This window comes from Eptatretus burgeri, chromosome 3 (genome assembly GCF_056783735.1).
Source record: "Eptatretus burgeri isolate ZD-2024b chromosome 3, Ebu_testis_v1, whole genome shotgun sequence".
NCBI classification, from domain to species: domain Eukaryota; kingdom Metazoa; phylum Chordata; class Myxini; order Myxiniformes; family Myxinidae; genus Eptatretus; species Eptatretus burgeri.
Window position 1 is genome coordinate 83,120,556 of NC_140963.1, and position 24,361 is coordinate 83,144,916.

Consider the following 24,361-nt stretch of genomic DNA (forward strand, 5'->3'; position numbering starts at 1 on the left):
TCTCACCACTGACTGACTGACTAATATTCAAGATCGATGCCTTCTGGGTGACGTAGAAAGCTGAAATTTAGGGTGCCAATGGACAACGAAGCCGGTACACTGGGAAAAATCACAGAATCGTCGGACAACATGCGTAAGTGAAAATATGAATAGAAGAACAAGAAAAAAATGCGGGCGAGTGACCCGAGACAATGGGGAAGCACGGTAATTTTGTGTGCCGACGGACATCGAAGCGAATATACCAGGAAAAAATCACTGAACCGTGATAAAGCATCCCTAAATGAAAATATAAATAAATAAATAATATTAATGAAAATATATAAATGAAAAATCAAATACGGGTGAGTGACTTAAGACAATACATTATTCCAATACTTCAGACAATAATGTATTAACCAATACATTATTCAACATGTATTATTAAATTGAAACATGGCTTCTGTGCTGAAACAATGTATAAGCACACACCACTATGTGTGTATATATATATATATATATATATATATATATATATATATATATATATATATATATATATATATATATATATATATATATATATATATATATATATATATATATATATATATATATATATATATATATATATATATATATATATATATATATATAGTGTTGTGGTTACCAAATTCGCAAACCACCATTCAGGTCCCTTAGGTGAGATATCTCGGTAAGTACATGTGTAGTTAGGCCCAAACCCGTTGTCTAGTGGGAATACATGTCATTTATGCGTGCTGCGACTCTTCAGGATAGCCGTTTTTCTTTTGCTATCTTTATTTTGGACCAACCGCCATGATTACCACCACAACCACAACATCAACCACCCACCGCGGCGCCGCTTCACGTCACACCTCGCAACCGTCGCATCGCCACCGTTCTTGCGCCGCTTGTGGGTACCGGTGTTGGACTCGTGCAGGGCGCGCGCGCCGAACAGCATGTACAAAACCACAGATTTTCCACTTCAAAAACGGATCAAAAACGACACACGCCCACTTTTGTTCTGTCCAATCGGTGAGCGAGGGGCGATTTGGCCCCGCCCCCAGGGCGTTGGAGGGCAATCGATATATGCAAATTTATGGATCAAAAAGCATTCACGCCCACTTTTTCTCGGGCCAATGGGGAGCGAGGTGAAAGGTCGAAGGGAGGGGGTCAAAGATGAGAGAGCGAAGCCACGGGGCTGATATAAGCGACCGCGTTCGTCAGTCAAGAAAACAGAGAGTTAAGACTTCGCGGGCGGTGGAGTTGGGAAGGAGCAAAAAGGAGCTGGTCGCCGTCGTGTACGTTGGAGTCGGAGCGGAGGGGACGGAGCTGTGGAGAGGCGGCGAGGGCAGACGAGGGGGTGCTCGCGTCGTGCAGGGAGCTGCACCCCAGGGAGGCCGACAGCGCGACCTGGCCGAGGTGGAGACGCTCGTCGCGGGACTCGAGGCAGAGTAGGAATCCTCTATACCCCGAGCATCAGCAACCCCCTCCTGTTTCCCCCCGCGCTGAGATAGTGCGACCAAGGGGGCCCCTTTCCCACCCCCTACCAGACACTGCCCGCGAGGCCCGCGGAGTTGAGGCACCATCGCCGCTCCGCGTCTCATCACCAGACGGGTAGGCCCGACCCGGTCTCGGCCTCAGGCCCGCCTCATCCTTGAGGGTTCTTTTTCTTGGTTTTGGGTATGTGTTGTCGGCGCCGTCTGTGAAGTAAAATTGTATAAGTGTTGCCGTGTGCTTGCGTAATCGGTATTAGATCTGCATTGTCGCATTTGCTTTTTGTGTAAATTGCATTGTTTTCCTTTTCTATGTGCTTTTGGTGGAATTGAATATGTGTGCTTTCCGTTCAGCGCGAATAAATGTGCTTTGTGTTGAACTGTTTCCCGCTTCGCTTCGTCATTTCTTTCATTGAATCCTCATCTTGCTTCACGTAAAGGATTGGTAGTGGGCTGAATACGCCCGATAATTAATCGAACCGTCGAGGTCGACGAATAACACCGCTCGGTTATCCCGATAGTACGGAACGGGTCGCTTAAGTGGCCCGTGTCCGAAGTCGACCTGCGGCGAGGTGCGATCGCCCGGTCTACCCTCCGTGTGGGTACTTAGGTAGGTCGAATTTGGCGAGCAACCCTATCCCACGCGGGGGCTGATTGGCTCGATCGCGGTGAGACCGAAAGGTCCACCCGTGACTGGTTCCCGGCGTTAGTCCGAGAGGGTCACGACTGGATTGTCCGTCCGGTGGGCGACGTGCCGCGATTCGAGTTACGTGGCCGTCGCACGCCGGCGGGCGCGAATCTGCAACAATATATATATATATATATATATATATATATATATATATATATATATATATATATATATATATATATATATATATATATATATATACATACATACATACATACACACAAACACACACACACACACACACAAAACGTGTGTGTGTGTGTTCCTGTTAATGTTACTATTTTATTTTTTATGATTTGAAAAGTTTTGTGTATTCATAGTTTACATTTTTACAGCTTGTGTCTTCATTATATTCATTTTTCAGGTTCTGTGGTGGGAGGTAATATGACTTTGTAAACACGCTGAAAATATTTGGCAAAGAGGCATATTGTATGTGTTACCTAACAAGTGGAATTTCATGTTATTTGTTGAATGGATGATCGTGAATGTGCCGTTGATGTTTCTGGGTTAAGTTTGCCCTGATATATAATTATGGGGCCATTCAGGAAGATGTTCTGCCAACTTCAACCTCTTCTGGAAGAGGTTTATTTGGATTTAATTGTCTGGTAATTATTTTGTATTAATTTATACCTATGTGTACTTGAATATAAATGTCATTAATTAAAAAAAAGGCTTCATCACTAAAGAGTGATAAAAAAAAATCGAACTTGTTTTTTTCTAAATTTTCTATTTTTTTGTTTTTTTGCTTTTTTGCCTAAAACACTCCCTGACACTCACTGATAAACTTCTGAAAGTTTGACAAACATCCGTTCAGCCATCTCTGAGAAAAAATGTCGACACAGACACACAAACAGTTCTCTTATAGTATAGATTACTTAATTGAAGAAAATGGACAACTTCAATTTTGATGTGCCAAAAGCGTGGCACTTGATATTCTGATAGGCAGTCATATCACATGACAATGCAAAATAGGCTGACCATTAGAAATAGACTCACAGAAGCTTCTGGCTTGAGTGGCCGAGAGGGTGATGAAACTATTGTGGACTGTCTTGGCAGGTGGACTTAACAAAAGAGGTGACTGTGACAGGTGTCACTGTACAAGGGATCACCAATGGGAAGGGAAACATGTCATATGTGCGAAAGTTCTTCCTTGGATACAGTATGGATGGAGACAATTGGCTCTTCCTGCGCGAGAACAACCGAAGACCGAAGGTGAGGTTTTGAAACGACATTGTTTCCATTATTGCTTTGCATTCCCTTTACTTTGCTTCAACTTCTTCCCGAAGTTTACAACTTTGCCACAGTAACCAACTGGAGGGTTTATAGAACACCTTACCCTGCACAGTCTTGAGAAAAGGGACATGGGAAGGGTCTTTTCAACTGTTGCTTTGTGTTTTGCACTAAACAAACAGTCGCCATAGTTGTCTGAATGCCGCATCTCATCGTTACTCTGCCCTTAGGACGTCTGACAGTGTAAATATTTTGTCCAAGTATTGCTAAACGGAAGGTTTTTGGAAGTGCCAACAAGGTGATTTGTGTTTTCCAGTGTTCAAGTATATAATTCAATTGAAATAAAAAGGTTTTAAAGGCTGTCGGAAAAAAAAAAACCTTTTTCATAGGTTTACCGTCATTGATCTTTTACACCACCTTATTCAACACATTGAATTAGTTATTTGTGCCTGTTTTTATCCTTTATGCTGTCCCTAAAAACAGTAATTTTCCTGTTTAGAATGAATTTCAATTTTGTTTGACTGCCAGATAGGCAGACAGTGTAAAAAAAAAAGATTACCTTACTCCTCTGTACGCATGTGCGATCAGGATGAGATTTCATACATGTTGCCAATTTCAGAGCCAAAGTACTGCTAAACTGCAGGTTTGTATTCCGATTCAGTTTTACATTATTCAACATATGTATTATTAAATTGAAATTCATTAGTTCCTCGATCATAGACTGACATCTGTAGACAGACGGACAGACAAATTGAACCAATTGCTTAACCCTGCTTTTCGCTTCACACGTGTGAGGTAATACTAATAATCCATTTGTTGTTGTCAACCAAACAAGTTCTGAGAGATACACCACTCTTAGTGAGGCAGAGCTTTACATTTTATTGTCATTATTTTATTTTAATAATGGTAGTGATTATTATTATTATTATCATTTTTATTATTATGCACTGATGTTCCATAACATGGAAACACAGTTGGTTTTCATTTACTTTGTCTAAAGTGACAAAGAAGCTTGTACATTTAGAGTTTGGGTTATGACATAAGGAGATATCCATGTACTTTTTAGCTGAATTACAAGGTCAATCGACAAACAAACATGGTATATGAGATTTGAACCTTGAATCTCAGCATTGTTCAGACAGGAGCACCAAACAGAAGACCATAAGGTATTGCATTGATTACAGAGCAAGAGCTCATTATAGTCGAACAAGAAATCTGAGCTGCATCCTCATACCTGTTTGCGACAGTTGCTTGAAGGAAACTCCAACGGAGATTTGCCGGTGCTTCGGCGTTTTGACCCGTTAGTTACGCGCTTCATCAGGGTCTACCCCGAGAAGTGGACCTACCGGGGCATCGGCCTACGTCTAGAAATCCTGGGCTGCGCCAGTTTCGGTATGCACCTGGCAAAAAAGATCACCTCTTCTTGTGTTCCCTTTGTCCATCACTTTGCACTCAGATTTATACACAAATTGAAACTTTGATTTGACAAATACGTTATGCAACAATTGTAAGAGCAATGTTCAATGAAGTGTGCAATTTTGTTAAAACAAATAAATAAGCAAGTTGACAAACGAGTTTGGTGCAGGATGCAGTAAGGTCATTGAGTGTTACAATCAGCAATATTTGTTTATCTCCTGCTTGCAGCCATGACAGCTCCACCTGATGTGGATTCAAGGGTGAGCAATGTGACGGGGTCATCGCCGTACCATTGCGATCCACTTTGGCAGGATTGTACACAGAGGAGCCAAGGTCAGAATGAACCCATCAACCATGGGCAAGGTCAATCAGCACACTTGGATAGCCATGACCAATCCTGCCGTCATGTTGTCTTTCAAAACACCTTTCGATTGTTCAGCGGTGTTCAATTACTTACACTGACGTGCTCGTTCAGAATTTCATTTGTCCTTTATTTTGTGAGATCCCTGATGTTAACCCCGAGCTCCTCTCTCTCTCCCTCTCTCCCTCTCTCCCTCTCTCCCTCTCTCCCTCTCTCCCTCTCTCCCTGCAGAATTACAAATATATTGAACTGTTTCAGATATTGTAAATGACGATGAAATTGCACCGATAAGTTAAATGTGTGGCAGGTAATTAATTTGTACACGTTTTTTCCTGCAGATCCTGCGAGTGTTAACACAAGTTTCATTCCTGAAGCAAACCTCAGCTCTGGTATGAGTGATGTCATAATTGTTGTCTTTTTATCGAATGTTGTTTTAACTCCTACATGTATTTATGCAAGATTGAGGCTCATGGAAGAGTGAGGTGATTTATGGTTTAGCAACCAATTGTCAGTGGGGACACAGATGGACACAATAAGCAAGGAATGAATGAGAGAGAGAGAGAGACAGAGAGAGACAGAGACAGACAGAGAGACAGACAGAGAGAGAGAGACAGAGAGAGAGACAGAGAGAGAGAGACAGAGAGAGAGAGAGAGAGAGAGAGAGACAGAGAGAGAGAGACAGAGAGAGAGAGAGACAGAGAGAGAGAGAGACAGAGAGAGAGACAGAGAGAGAGACAGAGAGAGAGACAGACAGAGAGACAGAGAGAGAGAGAGAGAGAGAGAGAGAGAGAGAGAGATAGAGAGAGACAGAGAGAGAGACAGAGAGAGAGACAGAGAGAGAGAGAGAGAGAGAGAGAGAGAGAGAGAGAGAGAGAGAGAGAGAGAGAGAGACAGAGAGAGAGAGACAGAGAGAGACAGAGAGAGACAGAGAGAGAGAGACAGAGAGAGAGACAGAGAGAGAGACAGAGAGAGAGAGAGAGAGAGACAGAGAGAGAGACAGAGAGAGAGAGAGAGAGACAGAGAGAGAGAGACAGAGAGAGAGAGAGACAGAGAGAGAGAGACAGAGAGAGAGAGACAGAGAGAGAGAGACAGAGAGAGACAGAGAGAGAGAGAGAGACAGAGAGAGAGAGACAGAGAGAGAGACAGACAGAGAGAGAGACAGACAGAGAGACAGAGACAGAGATTATTCTGCCTTCATGGCATGATGGTATGAATGCTGATTCTCATAGTTTTGGCTCATAGTAACTCTGCCTTCAGGACATGAATATTTTTCCAAGTACGTACTGCTAAACAGAAGGGTTTTGAAAGTGCCAACAAGGTGATTTGTGTTTTGCAGTGTTAAAGTATACAATTCAACTGAAATTAAACATTGTAAAAGTCATATAAATGCATAAATTCCGGAATTTACTACCGTTGATGCAGCAGCTTTTACACCACCTTACTTAACTCGTTACATTAGTTCTTTGTGCCTGTTGTTTGTATCCTTTCTGACGTCCTTAAAAACAGTACGTTTCTTGTTCGGAATGATTTTCTATTTTGTTTGACTGCTAGACAGGCAGACAGTGTAAAAAAAAAATTATCTCACTCCTCTCTGTATATGTGCGATCGGGACTAATTCAGAACCAAAGTATTGTTAACTTGCAGGTTTGTTTTCCGATTCATGTTCAGAATGTAACATTCAACTGAAATCAAGTTGTTCCTCGATCATAAACTGACGTTAGGAGATGGACAGACAGAAGTGAACCAATTGCTCAACCCCGCTCTTCGTTTCGCATGCACAGCGTAATGACAATCAAGGTCATTACATTACACAACGACCTTTGTTCTGGAGGAGACTATTTGGCCCGTCAAGCCTGTGCTACACCTCCACATTCAATTAAATTCATTGGGGAAGGGGTGTGAGAGGTGGAGGAATGGGAATGAGAGCAACGGGACAAGCACAGACATTACCAGGGTGTTTTATACATTTATATAATATGACCACATTTTTTTTATTCCACAATAATTACTTGGGCTTGGGGGTGGGGGGGAGTGGGGGAGGTGAAAACGATTGTCAGGTGAGGAATTAACAAACACAGAACACAGAGAATGTGCATTTTACCTTTGGACGAGACTCTTTCACAGACATCACAATCACTACACAGGTATCCAATCAGGAATCCGTATCTCAGCTACCCACCATTCCTGCCAATATCTATGTACCCCTCGATCCTTCCTAAATGGTATGTTTCTTGTCGGAATTGTACCGACTTGTCTTGGGCTTGTACCTGAAGCCATTTGATGTACTTCCAAAGGGATACTGCTTGATTCCAGATATTTAGGAAACCAGCAAAGGAGGTAAAGTTTTGTAATTAAAACCAATTAATAATCTCCACAAAACATAATTACCTCGAAGAATACAAAAAGCATATTTTGCCCAAGTTTATATCAGTTATAATTCAATGACTGTTTGTGATTATAGTTCCTTAAATGGAAAGATTTGTTTTTGTTTGAATCCCGCATCAGTTATTAACATTGGGTTGGACTCTTTGGGTTGGAGTTATTAACATTGGGTTGGACATTGGGTCTTCCACCTGAGCACCTAGCTCCTGGTGCAAAAGTTTCAGGTTCATTCCCATATGAATAGATCTCAGGCTCATTTCGTTCATGTCCTTCTCCGACAGACAATATGCAAAACCTCCTCAATGAGTCTACGGTTACTGTATAAACTAAAATTGCACTTCCACCAGGCTGAACAGTTTATGTTTTGTATCCCACTGAAAGGCCAGATCTGGATCTGCACCTGAAGCAAAAATCCAGATCTGATTCTTCACCAAAATCGAATCAATTCTTCCTTGTCACACACCCAACCTGTCCACCAAGTTTCGTCCGAATCCGTTCACAACTTTTTGAAATATGCTATATATCATTTTTGGCCCCATCTCTCAATGATCACAAATCATGAAAAAATTCTAGTCGCCAGATCTGGATCCAGATCTTCACCAAAATCTCAACAAACCGGTCCTTATCACACACCGAACCTGCCCACTGAATTTCGTTTGAATCCGTCCACAACTTCTTGAGATATCCTGTTCACAGACAGGCAGACAACCTGGAATGAAAACATAACCTCCAGCAACCTCCGGTGGCAGAAGTAATAAATACATTTAAAAAGGCAATTTGTGTCCAGTGAATGTCATTTGGATCATCTGAAGATATAAAGATAAAATGTTTATTTCACGTACTCTACATTTTCCAAAGCTATAAAACTATTACATCATTATCTGTGTCTGATAATGCCATTGTGTTATTGTGTGTGTGATTACAATCATGCTTTGTCTTTTTAGATGAAGATCAAACAGTCACAGTATCCGGTGTCACGTCCAGCCGGTCCAGTGATGGAACAAGCAGCGGTCTTAGCTCGGCCATCCTCATGAAACCGGGGCCCACAGGCTTGCCCACAAGTCTGAATGCCATGTTGCTGGTCGGAATTGTACTGAGTTCACTTGGACTTCTATCTGGAGCCATAACAATGGCAATCCTCCTGTGCTGCGTGTGGTCTCGCACTGGCGGGGAGCGTGAAGCCTCGGCAAAAGAGTCAGCTTCGTCCGACAAAGCAATGGACTCTGAGATACAGGCGCCGCCCAACACTAGATACGGCTGGGATGATGGTCACTTTGTCACAATGGGCATCATGGCAGCTTCTCAGCCGGCCGAGCTCAGAGGATCGTGTGATCCGAACTACTATGCAGCTGAGATCCCCAGAACCCTGACGAATAATGGCCAGTTTGAAGCCAAGTTACGGGATGACTCGCAGACAGTTTGTTTACCATCCACCATGACAGTTGGAAATGGAGAGCACCACATGGGTGACGATGCATTTCCAGTACGAGTGGGCCTTAGGCAGGTGTGAAGCCTGCAGTTTTTCCGGACTTGTCTGGCACAGGTCTCCAGTAAATAGCAATAACCCACCGGCCACCTTTACTTCTACTTTGCAGCAGTTGTTCTGTTGTGAAGTCGATTGTTCTGTGCCTTTTGCAAGTTGGGCCCATTTCTTCCGTTAGAATGCTCAGCAATCAAGAAAAGCAAATATTTTCACAGGAAATAAAGGGCATGAAATATATGATAGTGGATTTAAAGGAGTTACTCTTGAATCGTTTTTAAACAGGAGTCCGTGGCCTTATATACTCTCCAACCTTCCAAACTTTCTGGTGGAACTCTGTCCTGTCAACTTGGGGGGTCCACATCAGCAGTCACGTGTAGTTCTGTACATCTTCTGTCAATATCACATGTATCATAGTCATGCTTCTGGGTGTTTCATATGTGGCACACAATACTCATTCAACTGTCATATTAAGATAATGGCTGCTCTCCTTAGCCAGATGACCGGTCACGTTTGACATGTGAGCAATAGGGTGTATGAATAACTGTCGCTTCCACAGAATCCACACTCTGTTAGAGCAAGCTATGTAACCTGGTGTTATTCGGAACTTCCAAGAAGACCAAACCACTTGCTCCTCGCAACGACGGGACTGATAAGCCTACTGCGAAAAGTGATCCACCAATGGAACAACATTTGGGGTCCCACTTACAGCAAGGATGTTTGAGGCATTTGAAGTGAAGAATATGCCTTAAGTGTCACCCCACACCAGAATCAAACCCGGGTTTTCTCGCTCGTGGGCGGAGCACACCATCTGCTACATCATGGGACTCCAATCCCAATGTATATTGACCTCCTGTCATACATTCTGAATAATCTTGATTTGTCAATGGATATGAGTGATGATGTCTGCAAAGAGGTACAAGTTCAAATGTAATGAGGATATCAACACAGAATGTGTAACTCGTCGTGTTTCCGTGTCCCACGATGCTTGAGACAACAAAGAGGAAAATAGACGTATGTAAAAGGAACACCTCATTACTCACTCACTCACGTCATGTGCTCTGTAGTGTGTGTGTGTGTGTGTGTGTGTGTGTGTGTGTGTGTGTGTGTGTGTGTGTGTGTGTGTGTGTGCGTGCGTGCGTGCGTGCGTGCGTGCGTGCGTGCGTGCGTGCGTGCGTACACCGCAGAAGTGCATATTTATGTAAGGTTACATTTATTGAGCAATCAGAAAATCAAATACTGTTCTCAATTGGAGTTATGACATGTCGTGGAAGGATTCCCTCAAAAGATCACAACTGCAGCTGCCGTTCCTGCTTCAGCGAGGATGAAGTGCACGTTGACATTTTTTTTAACAATTGCACATGAAGACACAGTGATTCTTGCGTCATGATGACATCATGATCAGTACAAAACGTGAGTGACGATGGATGTTACAAACAAGGCAAGGTCGGTGTTGAATGTTGGATTGAAACCTGAGCCTTTGCCCCATGCCCTTGGACTTTATGCCAAAATAGATTAACATGGGACTTTTAGTACTCTGCCAAATTGTACACAAACATATTTGTATATTTTTATATTGTCTTTTTGTAAATAGTCAAAAGTTTTTGTTGTACATTCTTTGCATTAGTGATGTGTGCATGAATTTTGTGCTATTTTTGATATGAAGTAGGTAAAAAAGTTATTTTTCACATATACAGTACACTACATAGGATGCAGTATAACCATAGTGGAAATTTGGTTGTGTGTTTGTGTGTACGTATATGTATGTGTGTACATATATATATATATATATATATATATATATGTATATACTGTATGTGTATATATATGTATATATATATATATATATATATATATATATATATATATATATATATATATATATATATATATATATATATATATATATATATATATATCAAAGTTTGATTTTTAGCATATCCGTTATTCCAACTGTCAATACCTTTCCGAGCCATTGTGCTTCGATGTGAGTAGATAATCCTAGATTACAATTTTGCTTACGACATGCATTATGCTAATGATATGCAAAGGTTGTGAAATACATTTATCTTTCTGCATTTTAAACCCCTTTCCTCTGTCGTGTTTGTTTTGTCACGTCCACTTTCTAATTCCACTTTTATTTTTGTTTTTTCCCTCTTTCTATCAGTAAAGGTGTTTGTGGTTTTGGCGCTCTTGTCTGTTTTTGCCTTGTTACATGGTCTTTTTTGCTAGTAGTATCACATCACTTGTTGTGCATACTTAGTACCTCCCTACCAACCTACCTTCCAGAAAGAAACTGTGTTGTTTTTACAATACTGTATAAGTTTTTTTCACATCTATGGGTAATCTCTGTACCCTGCTATTTTTGGGGACCGGTCCATGATACTGCCCTGCAGAGATCTTTCTGCCTTACTCTCCAAGTGTCAGTCCCTTGGTCTTATTTTGCTTTTGTTCATTCCTTGGAAGTGTAAATAAACCTCAAGAGCAAATATGCAATTTGACCCTGGCTCGAGCATACCAACGAATGCCCTGAACTATTTCAAAGTCATATATATATATATATATATATATATATATATATATATATATATATATATATATATATATATATATATATATATTTACGTACACACATACAGGGTGATCCAAAAAAGTGGGCTCTGGGAAAAGTTTAATTACTTTAATATTATCTAATCAAACTTAACAACATTTGAAGATCACATGACTCACTCACAGCCAAGATATCACTGAAAACTTCAGTTGTCTTCAAAGAAATTTGACAATTTTGCAATGAAATTACTGACAACATTGATCTTTGATGATGTGCTCCAAATGAGCACCATTTTGCTCAAAGGAGAAGTCCACACGTCGAGCAAGGTTGTTGATGACTTGTATGCACTGTTATCAAAATTATCCTCACGCTTTCTTTGCTGATGTTGAGCTCTTGACAGCAGTCCTGAAGAGATTTATTGGGACTATGGAAGATTGAGTCAGCAACAGCAGCAATTCTTGGGTGACCTTCCTGATTTTGGTCATGAAGCATCGTGTCCTCAGTTCAGACCTGCTGGAAAATGAAAGGGATTGAATGAAAACTATGAAGGTTATTCAACTTTTCCAGGAGCCCACTTTTTTGGCTCACTCTGTATAGCTCAATGCTGCTTTAACTTAAGAAAATGGGAAAACATCCACAATCTCAAACGAAGCAAGGAAAAGTTATACAAGACTAGAATGTGTGGACGTACCATAAAGCAAAAGGTAAAAGGGCATGAGGTCAGAGGTTCAGGTTACTTGGCTAAGTTTTGCTTACAACGTTAAAACAACATCAATAAACAAAGGTATGAAAATAATAACAGTGTTTTTAAATTAATATATAGGAATCTGTCTGCGTAGCTCGTAATAAAGTGTGGTGACACGGATATAGTGGTCTCAGAGGCCTTTTTCCCCTGTCTGGCATTTCTATTATTACCTTCATATTCCAACATCGAGTGCCTGGACATGTCAGTCTGCATTCGAGCACTGCAGGCGCACAGTTTAGCTGTCAGTGAGCAGACGTATTCCCTTGTGGTACACAGGCCATAGGCTTGAATGCAGCCATAGTTAATGAGTGGTGCCATTCAGGAGCTGATTGTTTAAGCAGGCGCACTCTCGTCAACAGTTCCTGGATTTGTTTTCTCGACACTTTGAAGCATCGCGTCCCCATAGGCTGCGAAGACCGAGCAGACTCTTGAGGCTTGGAGGTTCCAAAGATAAATCTGAAAGGCCATGTGTTCGGACACCCGAGAGAGTCGGAGTCGATATTGTGAAAAGTTAATTGCTTTAACATCCACACCCTTCCGAAAAGTGCTGATTCCGGCAACATGACAATTATGTGCTCTATTCAAAATTAATCTTGCCAATCAGGGAGTGATATGTCGCAGCTGTAACAGGACATGACACTTTCTTAATAATGCATTTTTATAGGCCCTCTCAGTTTTCTTTCAATAAGAACAGGTGTCGGGTCATCTTTCATTTGATCTCATATTGCTCACACCCAAATATGGAGGAATTTTGGCTCTCGGCACTCCCATGGCCTAGTGGGCGAGCATCCCAGAACTTAAGGGTTCGAATATTGCCAAAGGTACCTGCAGGATTGGGGATTTCGCTTCTAAGCTTGTGGAAACTGAGCCAGTCAGCAGAGAATTACCATTTCATGACGATTGTTTTGAAAAACCCAAGAGACACGATATTGAAAATTCTGTGCTGGGAACTGGGTTGTTAATGCCCTGTCTGGTCTGGTATACAAGACGTCTAGGCATGATGCTAGTCCATACTTTGAGGGTGACTCTTAATGCCCTATAATAGGGTCGGTGAAAAAAATTGGTGCAGCTGATAGATACATTAGAGCAAGGTGAATCCATTTGCCAAACAGCAAGCCACAGAAATTCAAAGGATTAGTGGTAAGATATAAACAGAAACAAAACCAAACAAAACTAGAGTTCACAGAACACCTTACCCCCACGCAATCTTTAGAAACAACGACATGGGCGGGTCTACGAGCGGCAAATTTGATTTGGCGTGATGACGTAACATGCTGTGATATTTTGTCCAAGTACTGCGAAACGGAAGGGTTTTGAAAGTGTCAATAAGGCGACTTGTGTTCTCCAGTGTCTAAGTATATAATTCAAATGAAATCAAATAAATATTTTAAGGGTTGTAGAAAAAAAACATTCCGAAGTTTACAACCATTGATGCAGCATCTTTTACACCACCTTATTTTACACATAACATTACTTATTCATGTTTGTGTCCTTTGTGACATCCTTAAAAATAACACTCAGTTTCCTGTTTGGAATGATTTTCAATTTTGTTTGATTTCCAGACAGGCAGACGCAGTTGAAATATTTTTTTTTTTAATCTCACTCCTCTGCACATGCCCGATTGGGATGGATTCAGAGCCAAACTACTGCTAACCAACAAGTTCCAATTCGTGTTCAAAATATAACATTAAATTGAAATTAAGTTGTTCATCGATCATAAACCGACGTTTGTAGATGGAAGGACAGACAGACAGATCGACAGAAACTAACAAATTGCTTAACCCCGCTTTTCGCTTCCCACATGCAGTGAAATACTACAACTTCTACTACTACTATGACTACTGCTGCTGCTGCTGCTGCTGCTCTAATTATTGCCACTGTCGTGTGTAGTTGGCTGGGAAAAGTTTTTGACCAAAGCCACACAAACCAGCTGGCCAGGTATGACATTCAATTGAAGGTGATTTGGGCAGGAATTTGTAATTTGTTCGAGTCATGAAAGTCATGAACACCTAATCATGAAAGACGCACTATGGGATCTTCAACATCCATGAGCTAATGCTATCACACGAGATACCCGACTGTCGGTTTATCTGAGGGGCGGTCAGTATACCTGTTGATGAAATGCCCTGGATGCAAATGTGCATCACCATTCCAACAGTTTATAGTCAGATCGGGAATCTAACCCAGGCTATGCAACTCAAAGGTAAGTGCACATGCCAGCGAGGTGTCAAATGTAAATTAGCATAAACAGGTGCAAAGTGGATATTGGTGCCTTTCAGTGATTGGACACACCAAGTCGATAATCCAGATTATCCTTATGAGTCGGACACCCTGGAGTGAAAGTATAAAATAGGAAAAGCATAAAATGAACCTTCATGTCGAACGTCATCATAACTCAACACAGGCGCTCCATCTTCTAATCGCCATGTCATTGCATATGATGATTGCCAGCCTTCTTTGGTTTTGTACTTTTGTTTATCCGTTGGTGTTATTCTGCTGCTGCTGCTGCTTGGGGTTGGAGGTCATGGAAGAGTATTTACGAGTAATCGACATCCACAACCATCCTCGACCATGTTATGGAACATCAGCCGAGGCCCTCACTTCCGAAGGAAGTGACTTCTAAAATGAGGTGTCCATGTCCGTCGATCCATCCGTCAGTCCGTCTGTCCGTCCGTCCGTCTGTCCACAATCAATCTTTTGATCACTATTCTTCAACCTGTGGTCAGAATGACTTGAAACTCGGAGGGATGATACTTGGGGAGATGCCGCAGAACCTCCCACAATAAAATTTCACATTTGTCACCAATTGACTTAGTTAATTGGTCTAATAAATTAATCTTCAAAGTCTTAAAACTCGTAGACTATTCATAGTTTTTGCTTCTGGTTTGGTATAATGGTTCTATGGAACAATGTCAACAGCTTGCCTGAGCGATTTTTCCGAATTTTTGTCCAGGAGGAAAGATAATGAGTCTTAATGAGTATGAAGTTCATTAGGACCAATTAATCTTCAAAGTCCTAAAACTTGGAGACTATTCATAGTTTTTAGTCAGTTCCGAAGGAAGTGACTTATAGAATGGGGGTCCATGTCGTCGATCCGTCCGTCCATCCTTTCGTCTCTTCACAATCGATCTTTCCATCATTATTGTGCAACGTGTGGTCAGAATGACTTGAAACTCGGAGGGATGACATTTGGGGAGATGCCGCAGAACCTCCCGCAATAAAATTTCACATTTGTCACCAATTGACTTAGTTAATTGGTCTAATCAATTAATCTTCAAAGTCTTAAAACTCGTAGACTATTCATAGTTTTTGCTTCTGGTTTGGTATAATGGTTCTATGGAACAATGTCAACAGCTTGCCTGAGCGATTTTTCCGAATTTTTGTCCAGGAGGAAAGATAATGAGTCTTAATGAGTATGAAGTTCATTAGGACCAATTAATCTACAAAGTCCTAAAACTCCAAGAGTAATTGGATTCTGTAGTGTGTCCCACTTTTCACGTATTCAGCCAATCCTCATGTTGTCACTCTGTGTACTGGGTTGGCTCCATGAGGCCGCGACCTCCTCCTCATCTTGACAGGTCCATTCTCGGGATACACTGATTTTTGTAGAACATTCTGTGGATGGGGAGGAGTTTCCTTTTTTGATATCTCGTTTTTTTTTTCCGTTTGTGGCCAGTTTATTATTCTGCAACTGTATTGGAACACTCGTACTGCGAGTTTGTTCATGGCTGTGATTATGTTTCTCGGGGTAACGTATCAGCCTTGTTATACGCGCATTCTTTGGTCATTGTTTTACGCATTTGTTTGTGTCATATTTGGTGGCACTCTTCTACTCCGAAGTATATTTTTGATGCTTCGTTATCTCGCTCCTGTATTGGTGTATTTTTAACCTTTTGTTGCCTTATAGCTTGGAATCAAATTTCATTAAGTCAGACTTTTTCCACCTTTATTTACACATCGTAACCAACAAACTTTCCAGTGAAAAACAAATTCTACAAATTTCAGAAAATTAATTAAAAATACAAAACTAGAATATCTTGGTTGGATCCCTGAGTTAATACTCGGTGGAAGGACCTCTGACAGCAATTACCACTGTGAGTCTGTTGGGATAGGTCTCGACCAACTTTGCACACCTTGATTGGGCAATATTTTCCCATTCTTCTGCACAAAACTGTTCAGGCTCATTCAAGTTGCATGGGGAGCATTGATGGACAGCAATTTTCGAGTCATGCCACAGATTTTCCATTGGATTTAGGTCAGGGCTCTGACTGGGTCACTCAAGGATGTTTATCTTTTTGTTCCTTAGCCACTCCAGTGTCGCAAGAGCGGTGTGCTTTGGGTCATTGTCATGCTGAAAGGTAAAAAGTTTTTTTTTTTTTTTTTTTTTTTTGTATACCTTGGTCGAGGCTCGTATGAGAGCGAACACACAACTCACAGCAAGGAGGCATGAGACAAGAGGGGCGGGAGTGGAAGGGACAAAACATTGGGGAACAGACACAGGTGAACTGTGGGCTTGGGTGGATTATCGGGGGTAGAAAAGATCGAGGATTTGGATGGGGGAAGATAAGAGGTGGTGGTGAACAGCTGTTTTGAAAGCCTGGAAGGAAGAATGGGAAAGAATAGAGTGAGGAAGTTTATTCCAAAGGCGGGAAAAAAGAGGAATGAAAGAGTGAAGATGAGCAGTGATTCGTGATTTTGGTAGTTTTACCAGAAGGGGGTTGTTGGCGGACCTTGAGCGCCCTGTGGAAATGTGGTTGGGACAAATCGCAGAGAGAGCAGGGGGGGCAAGGCTGGAGAGGAGTCGGTAGAAGACAGAAAGACCACCGACCAACCTGCGGTGATTGAGTGAGAGGCCCAAAGACTCAGCTTCATTGCGGGAGATGCCGATGATCTTAAATGCCCTGGTTTCGACAGCGTGAAGTCGAGAAAGGTGGGAGGCAGGAGCACCAGCCCAGAGGGGAGAGCAGTACTCCATCAGGCTACGGACAAAAGCTTTGTAAGTGGTCAGGAGCTCAAGAGGGCCGAGGAAGGACTTTGCACGACGGAGGATTCCCAGTCGGCGACTGGCTTTTGAGACGAGGTTGGAAATGTGACTTTCCCAGGAAAGGTCATGGCAGATAGTGAGACCCAGAAGCTTGAAAGAAAAGACTTCTTCCAGAGGATTGTTGAGAAAGTGGATGGGGGGGTTTTGTAAACGGTCCTTTCGAAGAGACATAGTGAGAGTGTGAGATTTGTCTGGATTGAAAGACATGTTCCACGTGTTGGACCAGTTTGTGATTTTATCCAGATCTGCAGTGAGCGAAGAAGCTGCTGCTTGCCGGTCTGAGGGATGACAGATGGTACGGCAGAGGGTGGAGTCGTCGGCAAAGAGAAATAGAGGATTTTCCAGAGAGTCCTAGAGATCATTGATGAAAACCAGAAAAAGAACAGGGCCCAGAACGCTACCTTGAGGAACTCCAGCCTGCACAGGAAGAGGGGATGAAAGAACTCCATTTAGGGCCACATGTTGACTGCGACAGGAGAGGAAGTCTGCGAGCCATGAGTGGAGATGGCCTTGAATACCATGGGAAGAGAGTTTGGTGAGTAGGGCAGGGTGCCAGACTGTGTCAAAAGCACGTGATATGTCCAGGGATACGGCTCGGATTTCCTGTCTGGCATTGAGGACCTCCATCCATTGATGGGAGAGCAGTAGCAGCATATCCAGGGTAGAGTGACCTGGTCTGAAACCAAATTGATGATTGGAAATCAAGCCAAGTTATACCCAATTTCAGCTTTCTTGCAGATGGCAGCAGGTTATCCTCCAGGATTTTTCTGCATTTTGCTCCATTCATTTTCCCTTCTATCTTGACAAGTGACCCAGTCCCTGCTGATGAGAAACATCCCCATGACATGATGCTGCCACCACCATGCATCACAGTAGGGATGGTGTTCTTTGTGTGATCTGCTGTGTTGAGTTTACACCAAACATAACGTTGAGCATTTAGGCCAACAAGTTCCATCTTGGTTTCGTCAGTCCAAAAAACTTTTTGCCACATGACTTCAGAATCTCCAGAGTGGTGTTTTACATACCTCAAATGGGACTGAAGGTGGGCTTTTTTGAGTAATGACTTCCTTCTTGCTATCCTATCATACAGGCCAGACTTGTGGAGTGCTTGGGATATTGTTGTCACATGTACACAGTGACCAGTCTTTGCCACAAAGGCATGTAGCTCTTTGGAAGTTGCCATTGGCCTCTTGGTGGCCTTCCTGATCAGTCTCCTTTTTTGGTCATCCAGTTTGGAGGGACTGCCTGATCTCGGCAGGCTCTCGGTGGTACAATGCTCCATCCACTTCTTAATGATTATCTTAACTGTACTCCAAGGGATATTTAAAGCCTTTTAAATATTTTATACCCATCCCCTGATCTGTGCCTTTCCTTAACTTTATCCCGGAGGTCTTTTGAAAGCTCATTGGGTCTCATGGTTGAGTATTTGCTGTGAAATGCACTACCCAGCAGAGGAAACCTCCAGGAACAACTGATTTTATTCTGATATAATCAGGTGATTTTATTTTGACAATATTAAATTATTTTTGCAGATCTGTGTCAGAGTGGTGATCTGTCCAGGATTGTGTCCAATCGCCAAGGAGACTGCTTAGGCAGCACCAACGCTCGGGCACAGAGAATGGTCCCAATGGGATTAGATAATCAGAATTACAACAATTTAACACAGGTGGAGGCCAATTAACTTGGTGTGTGATTTTGCAGATGATTTGTGACACCTGAGCTAATTTACAATTTATATTATTAGGTGGTGGATACTTACCCAATCAAGATATTCTCGTTTTGTATTTTTAATTAATTTTCTGAAATTTGTAGAATTTGTTTTCCACTTGGAAGTTGTAGGTTACGATGTGTAAATGAAGGTGGAAAAAAATCCGATTTAATGCAATGAAATTCTGGGCTATAAGGCAACAAAAGGTGAAAATTTCGAAAGGGGGTATAGACTTTCTACAGATTCCAACTGTAGTTGGTTTGTATTAATATTTCCATGGATGGTTTTTAAGATCTCCGCAGGTTCTCCTTCATCATCACCATTGCTCCAATTATATATCAATGGTACAATTTTGGTGCTCTTCAGCTTCCAGGATCTTTTCACTTCATTTTCGAGATCCTGGTATTCAGTCATTTTCTTGATTTCTGCACTGTTTTGGCCATAATCGCTGGGTAATGAAACCTCAATTATCGTTGCTGTCTTTTCTTTTTGTACATGTATTATATCCAGTTACAATGCTGTTTTATCTCACCTGGAACGTAGTTCTGGGGAACTTATGGGATGGCGTGTCTCAGTCCGTCCATCCATAAACGCTTGTAACTTCTTCTTTGAAACCACACAATTTCGATGAAACTTCACCGCAAACTTCATCACCTCATATGTGCCTAAAGTTGCTCACGGAATTTTTTTTTTAATGGACTGTAAGGGAGTAAAATCCAAGATGGCCACCACGGACTCGTCAAAATCCATAAATCGTCATATTTTCGGGACTAGACCAGATAGAAACAAGATTAAAATGTCTTCTCATATGTGTTTGGTTACAAGGAATCCATTAAAATCATTATTTGTTCAAAAAAGAATTCAAATGTTGATGTTGAAAGCAAAAAAGCTTCTTATAACCTGCACGAGCGAAAATAGAATGATTCGTTGTGCCAAGTGCAGAAAGAAAACCAAGACTAGAAATATCTCTATTCTAAAAAGTGAAAATAGTTATTCAGAAAGGAATATGTACGGTGTGTGGAACTCAAAAGAGTCGATTCATTTCTAAGCAGAAAAGTGGAGGAGATATACAAAAATCGCTACCAGGAAGTAAATTTACAATGACTGGGATACCCGGAGAACTACATCTACCAAGGTATTATTCGTTCTGTGGTCCTGGCACAAACCTGGATAAGAGATTTGACAAAGCTGACAATAGGGTTGATGAAGTGTGTATGAAACACGATATTGATTTTGGGGAGAGCACTATTTTAGATGAGAAACACGAAGCCGGAAGATAAATGTACAATTTATCTTTGATACGAAATCCAACGTTGAGAGAGAAAGTTGATAGATTTATCGTGAAGAAGATGACAAGTGCTAAATTAAGACTGGGACTTGGTGTCTCCACTTTAGAGGAAAAAAAATTGATGCCATTAAGCCTGAAAAGCAATTAGCCTATGAATTACATAAACCGATGATTACAAAGTTTAAAAGAAGGAAGGTGTATTCTAAGGAAGTTGATTACATTTGGTCCGCTGATTTGATTGAACTTAATAATGACGGGATATAAGTATGCTTTAACCATTATTGATTTGAGGAGTAGATATGTGTGGGTTGTTCCTTTGAAAAACAAAAGGGGAAGTACTCTTATGTTCGCCTTCAATGGGATATTTAGTAAAAGTAAAAGGAAGCCAAAGAAAGTATGGACTGATGAGGGAACAGAGTTCTATAATAGAATATTTATGGATTTTCTGAAGGCCTATAGTATTCCATTGTACAGTACCTTTAATGAAGGAAAGGCTGTTGTCATTGAGCGTTTTAATCGCACTTTGAAGTAGAGATTGCACAAAAAGTTTCCTCATCTCGGCCAAAAGAAATGGGTTTCTATCATACAAGATGTTGTAAATGCTTACAATGACACGGTTCACTCGAGAGCAAAATCGAAACTCTGAGAAACATTCGCAAAATTAAAATATGAGAAGGAGATTCATCGGAGGAAAGCAAAGTTTAGAGCTGGCGATGTCGTACGAATACACCGATGGAAATCACACCTTGAGAAGGGGTATCCAAAGAGATGGACTAATGAGTTATTTAAAGTCGTTCATGTGCTCAACACAGTACCCTGGACTTATAAATTATGTGATCTGTATGGCAAAGAAATCTTGGTTTCGTTTTATGCCCAAAAATTACAGAAAACAAACTTTGCGACGAAGTATGATCCAGTTGCCACCTTCAAAGGCCACGAGAATTAGAGCAGCCAGTGCCGCTGGGCCTTTGCCCAGCTAGTGGCAGTCCACTATATCTCAGGAAGCTCTAAACATTTTTTTCCCCACTCCCTGGCGCATTTTTCAAGGGTAGCCCATCCCTGCATGTGTATGTAGTAGAGGACCTGCCAGAGCTCCTTCGCTTCTACTGCCAACGGACCAGTATCTTCCGGAAGAATTGCATCAAGGATCTTGGATATGTAGTATGGGTAATAATGACGGTTCATCCGCCCAGTGGGTTGGACCCGTCCCAAATTTTGATGGCTTCCGTGAAAATATTTTTTGCCCGTTGGCAGATCAATTCAGGAAGCTACGGGGGGGCCAATACCCATGAGACGTCACATAATAAGAGGAGAGTTTTTATTCACATCTGTTCGCCCCATTTCTTTCAGCATTGCTCGGATGTCATCAACTGTAAGCGATGGTTTTTCTCGTCGTGCCGAATGATTTCCTGGAGTTGCTCCAGGAGTTTTTCTCCATAAGTATTATCGGGGTTATCTTTATCTCCGAGTTCCTCCCCCGGCTCTCGGGCTAAGATGCGATCCATCCAGAACTGAAAGTGGTGATTCGGGTTGAACGATCCCGATTTGACATTCTGCCCCTCCTGGTCGTATAACTGTGCTTTATCGAAGACGGTTCCAACCAACTCTCGGACCTTTCCATACTCGGCACAGGTCAGCTCTGAAGTATTGGCGTTAATCGACATCTAAACGTGACAGTCCAAACAAATGTTGTACTTCCTTTCGACAATTGCAATGGAGTGCTTGACGATCATAGCAACACAATCAATGTCGTGCCTGGTGTATTGTTCGAGGAGTGCGGCCCCTTCCAGTTGGCGGTGGTCGCTGAGTCCCATCTCTACCTGAACTCACCGGACAAGGTAGTCGAGTTCGCCGAGAAAGTTTTCGGAGGCAACAATTTGATTAAACCCATCCTGAATGACTAGGCATCCTCTTTCTCCAGTGGTGGCTTGAAAATGGAGATGACTGGTGCGTAGGATATACCTTAAGTGGATGGCTTTTTTGCTTTGTGAAAGCAAAGTGTTGGCTTGGCTGTCTAGTTTCTTTAGCTTCGCTATTAATTGAGCCACGAGATTGAATTTCACAACAAAGTCACACCTCATGTCTTCAATTGCTGCGATATGTTACTAACTCGGATAGCTCTAATTCAATGTTTCAGTGGTACGTCAGACCTCTCTTGCTGCAAGATGCCTGGGTATACTAAGGAAAATACCAATAACTAAATGGAAATCTCGGTGGTTCAAGCTCGACCTCTATGACCTCAAGACGCCTATATTAATGTCTAAAATTATGGGTCTGGAAGCATTCCCAGAGCTCTGAAGCCCTCCAAGCACTCGTGTGCTTGAACTCCGATTATTATCGATACCACTGGTATTTAAACAATGGCCGTATTGAACCATATTTAGTCAAATATGGCCGCCAACTTTTTTTTTTCTTGAAATCCTTTCAAACAAACAATGATTTCAATGGATTTTTTGGATCTGCAAACAAATATAAAGACCTTTTATTCATGTTTCTATCTGGTCGAGTACCGAAAATATGCCGATTTACGGATTATGACGAGTCCACGGTGGCCATGTTGGATTTTACACCCTTATATGGACTGATTTTTAGGAGCATGGGATTTTTTTACATCTATATTCCCATAGCTACTCATAAAAACTTTTTGGTGCTTTTCTCACTCTTGTAACGATTTTTTCACTCAGCCACCACCTGACTAATTGAGATAGGGCCAAAAACGATATACTGTACAGCAGGATATCTCAAAAAGTTATTGACGGATTTAAACAAAACTTGATAGATAAGGTTGGGTGTGTGACAAGAACCAATTGGTTCGATTTTAGTGAAGATCCGAATCTGAATCCGGATAAGAGAATTGTTTTTAATTTTAAAAGTTGATTCTTCAACATTGAGAGATTGGGGCCAAAAAACTATTATATAGCATTGCGCGGCAGAGGTATGCACGCACTCTACCTCGTGCCCTTCTAGTTTATTATTATTTTCAGTATGAATTTCATCAGTTTTTCAGATATGCCCTTTGTGGACTTTGAAACTATCACCTCGGGTAGAGGACACTTATTGCAGAGCAATTCTCGCTCTTGTTTTCGGATGATAACCCCGCGCACTCCTCCCTCACCCCACCATTTCTCCCTCACCCCACCACTCCCCCCAGTGAAAGGTGACACAAGCCAGGCTGCTGACGATCCTATTTTACATTCGAATTGTGTGTGCATCGTGCTCACAAGTCACAAAAGTCAAACATTCCGGTACATCTGCTTACGTAGCTGTGATTCGTCATCCTCATGGTGCACCCAATTGCCTTGGATGTCAAATCTCCATCCCTCGTTTCCAAACGATGTAAAAACACACACTCCGTCCGGTTTCAAGCTATACTTTCGCTTTGGCAGCAACTTTGTGGGTCGAACCCCTCGGGTCTTGCTCGAATCATTGGCGGTTAGCTTTTCCAGCACGTCTACCCTGGGAACGTCTCGTGAAGATCTCTTTCTTCCCTGCACGTTGTAGAAACTCGAGATCCAGATCTTACACAACACGGCGGTGTCGACCTCACGTGGGAGAACCCGGGGAATGCTTGTTTTAGTCGTACACCGACTCAGGCTTGTGGGTGCGCTGCGGTTTGTGTCACGTGCATTTCATTAATGAAGGATCGGAAATCCGATGAGGAAAATCCATCTACATAGTACGTACAGTAATGTGCTGGAATGGTCCCCTTCCCCCGTAATGGTCCGCACACATCATCGCCCCCCTCCATCAACTCCAATCTCCCTTCAACAATCACGTGACGTCACAAGTGGTCGTGGGTATCAAAAGAAGTGACGTAAGCATTTTGCGTCGGACTCCGAATCGAGGTGATTGATCGCATGAAAAAGACGGTCCGGAGCTGCAGACCGAGCATGGGACCATCAAAAATGGCCTTCTCCGCCGAAAGCGCGGGAAACACGATCCGCTGCACACCAATCATCCTAACCGTACCAT

At 42.0% G+C, this 24,361-nt stretch overlaps 1 protein-coding gene and 1 long non-coding RNA gene across 5 annotated transcripts in view; one reads left to right on the top strand and one right to left on the bottom strand.

Annotated features, from left to right (window-relative positions):
* The window catches only part of LOC147030324 (neuropilin-1-like), a 77,976-nt gene extending 67,960 nt beyond the window's left edge, over nucleotides 1–10,016 (top strand). For 2 of the 3 annotated variants that reach the window (XM_085874250.1, XM_085874251.1), the window contains exons 10-14: nucleotides 3,241–3,396; nucleotides 4,662–4,806; nucleotides 5,059–5,193; nucleotides 5,530–5,580; nucleotides 8,518–10,016. In XM_085874250.1, coding sequence (XP_085730376.1) covers nucleotides 3,241–3,396; nucleotides 4,662–4,806; nucleotides 5,059–5,193; nucleotides 5,530–5,580; nucleotides 8,518–9,083 — 1,053 coding nt within the window. In that variant the 3' untranslated portion in view covers nucleotides 9,084–10,016. The remainder of the gene's footprint in view (nucleotides 1–3,240; nucleotides 3,397–4,661; nucleotides 4,807–5,058; nucleotides 5,194–5,529; nucleotides 5,581–8,517) is intronic. The other variant, XM_085874253.1, reaches the window with a different exon arrangement.
* Nucleotides 10,017–11,718: 1,702 nt separating this feature from the next.
* Nucleotides 11,719–24,361, bottom strand: part of LOC147030325 (uncharacterized) — a 25,286-nt gene continuing 12,643 nt past the window's right edge. For both annotated transcript variants that reach the window (XR_015056312.1, XR_015056313.1), the window contains exon 2: nucleotides 11,719–12,117. This is a non-coding gene — a long non-coding RNA (uncharacterized LOC147030325). The remainder of the gene's footprint in view (nucleotides 12,118–24,361) is intronic.